Genomic DNA, 2,166 nt, shown 5'->3' on the forward strand with positions numbered 1-2,166 from the left:
TATCTAAATAATATTTTTTAAATCATGGGCCCCTTTTATAATACTTTCTTTACTAATATATTACATGAGAAGAATTTCTTTATTAATTTTACTTAAAAAAATTTATATTGTTATTTTACTTAACAATTTTCTTTATTAACATTTCCTTATCAATTTTACTTAAAAAATATTTATATTTTTTTTACTTAACAATTTTTAATCTCATATTACATAAAAAATAATTTTTCATTTTAAAAATATTTATTAATACAAATTATATACAAAAATAAGTTAATTATTTGTTAATTTATCAAGCACTACACAATTGTAATCAACAACTTATCCGCTTGCGTCAACTTTTAGTTCACTAAACATCTCACAGCATATTACACAATTTTTTTTTTTTTTGACAATTTCTCCGCTAACATTGAAAATCAATCCAACTACTCTACCAAACGCACAACATCTACGTCCCCTTTACAGCCCATCATACACAATACACTATCAGCGCTTCACATTTATCTACGTGTTACCAACCCACCTTCACCTTGGTTGTTAAGTAATTCTCTCTCCTTCGTTTTCCCTTTATAAAATTGCGTGTAGTGGGGTTAGGAAGACCGAAAGAGGAACCTGCAGGTACCATTACATTTTTACCAGCTAAACCCATCTTTGGAATTGGACCACTCAAGTATTCTTCAAACCTCTTATTTCTGGCTACAATTTCCATTTCCTTAAACAGATACTTAAACTATAATAAGATATGGAGAAATCAAAAGACATCTCACTTCTCCTCACTTTCCTAGGAACTTCCTTGCATTTCACATCAACCAAACACCAATTCCTTCACATCAACACACTACTGCCCCACTTATTATAAGGAGCATTCTCATTCTCTTATTATTCTCTGTACTCATATCTTCCTTCACATCCAGATCAAAAGGCTAGAATTTTATTTTAGTTTCTCTAGTGTTTGATAAAAGTCCTCACTCAGTTTTTGGATTCTTTAGTTTTTTTGTTGGGATGGGATTGAGTTCTAAACAGGTTTCAAGTAGCGGTCTTGATTGGAGCCAGACCTTGTTGCAGGCTCAAACACTGGAGCTACCAAAACCTCCTTCACTGCAGAGGCCACAGGACCTGAATCAACAATCTGAGCCTGTCAAGTGTCCTAGGTGTGATTCAACAAACACAAAGTTCTGTTACTATAATAACTACAACAGGTCACAACCTAGACATCTCTGTAAAACTTGCAAGAGGCACTGGACTAACGGTGGCACTCTTCGTAATGTTCCTGTTGGGGGTGGCCGCAAAAATAAGAGGCTCAAAACATCAAACACCACAACCACCGCCACCACCAGCAATGCTTCCACAACTGCAATTAGAAGCAGCAACAACAATCAGCCAATCTATCAGGCACTTGTTAGTCCATCACCCTCGATGCTGCAACAGAACTTGATCAATATCTGCAACTTGGGTTTGGATCGAGAAAGGACTTTGAATAACTACAATGGCGTTTTTGTGGATTCTGCTTTCTCTCTGCCTCAAAATCATAGTCTGCACATTCCTTTCTCAAGTTCCAGTGGGTTTGACACAAACCCATCTTCAGGTTCATCGTCTTTTCAATTTTCAAATTTGTATAGTCACACCGGAGAAGAAGATCCAACAATTACAAGCTTCTTACCCCCCATGAGCAGCAGCACAGTCACACAGCCATGGCAAGGACCTGTGACTAGTGGTGGCATGGATACTACTAGCACTACAGGGTACTGGAATTGGGAGGATATAGATACTTTGGTCTCTAGACTCATCTAAATATTACATGCGGTGGGATTTGGAAGATTTCCGGAGTTTCTTGGCTACTACATGCGGTGGGATTTGGAAGATTTCCAGAGTTTCTTGGCCATAATTCGCAGTGGCCATAATTTGCAGTGTCTATATTTGTAAGTCTTAGTTTTTAATTGGGACTATATGTATTTGAAGGAATTCAGGATTATTCATGAGTGTGGATTATGTTTTTGTGTGTATTTCAGCTTATTATATTGTACATACATCCGTCTATCTTAAAAGATTATAATCAGACTCGTATTGTAATGAAGCTGTCATTTTTAGTTTCAGCTTCACTCGAGGAATCAATTTGTGTTGCTAATCGCTCTGTATTTCGGGTTATCAAAATATAGATTCTGATCTCCA

General features: G+C 36.2%; 1 protein-coding gene across 3 annotated transcripts; it reads left to right on the plus strand.

The window, feature by feature from the left end:
- The first annotated feature begins 634 nt into the window (after positions 1-634).
- LOC119989833 (dof zinc finger protein DOF1.4-like) lies at positions 635-2,166 on the plus strand. Of its 3 annotated transcripts, none has more exons than XM_038835567.1 (2): positions 635-1,795; positions 1,840-1,889. In XM_038835567.1, exon 1 carries the CDS (start codon positions 1,000-1,002, stop codon positions 1,786-1,788), a length of 789 nt encoding a protein of 262 aa, XP_038691495.1. In that variant the 5' UTR covers positions 635-999; the 3' UTR covers positions 1,789-1,795; positions 1,840-1,889. The 3 variants fall into 3 exon arrangements, with proteins under 3 accessions (XP_038691495.1, XP_038691492.1, XP_038691493.1); XM_038835564.1 differs by lacking the exon at positions 1,840-1,889 and adding an exon at positions 1,894-2,166 and having other exon boundaries at positions 638-1,833; XM_038835565.1 differs by lacking the exon at positions 1,840-1,889 and adding an exon at positions 1,890-2,166 and having other exon boundaries at positions 638-1,829.

This window comes from Tripterygium wilfordii, chromosome 21, assembly GCF_013401445.1.
Source record: "Tripterygium wilfordii isolate XIE 37 chromosome 21, ASM1340144v1, whole genome shotgun sequence".
NCBI lineage: Eukaryota > Viridiplantae > Streptophyta > Magnoliopsida > Celastrales > Celastraceae > Tripterygium > Tripterygium wilfordii.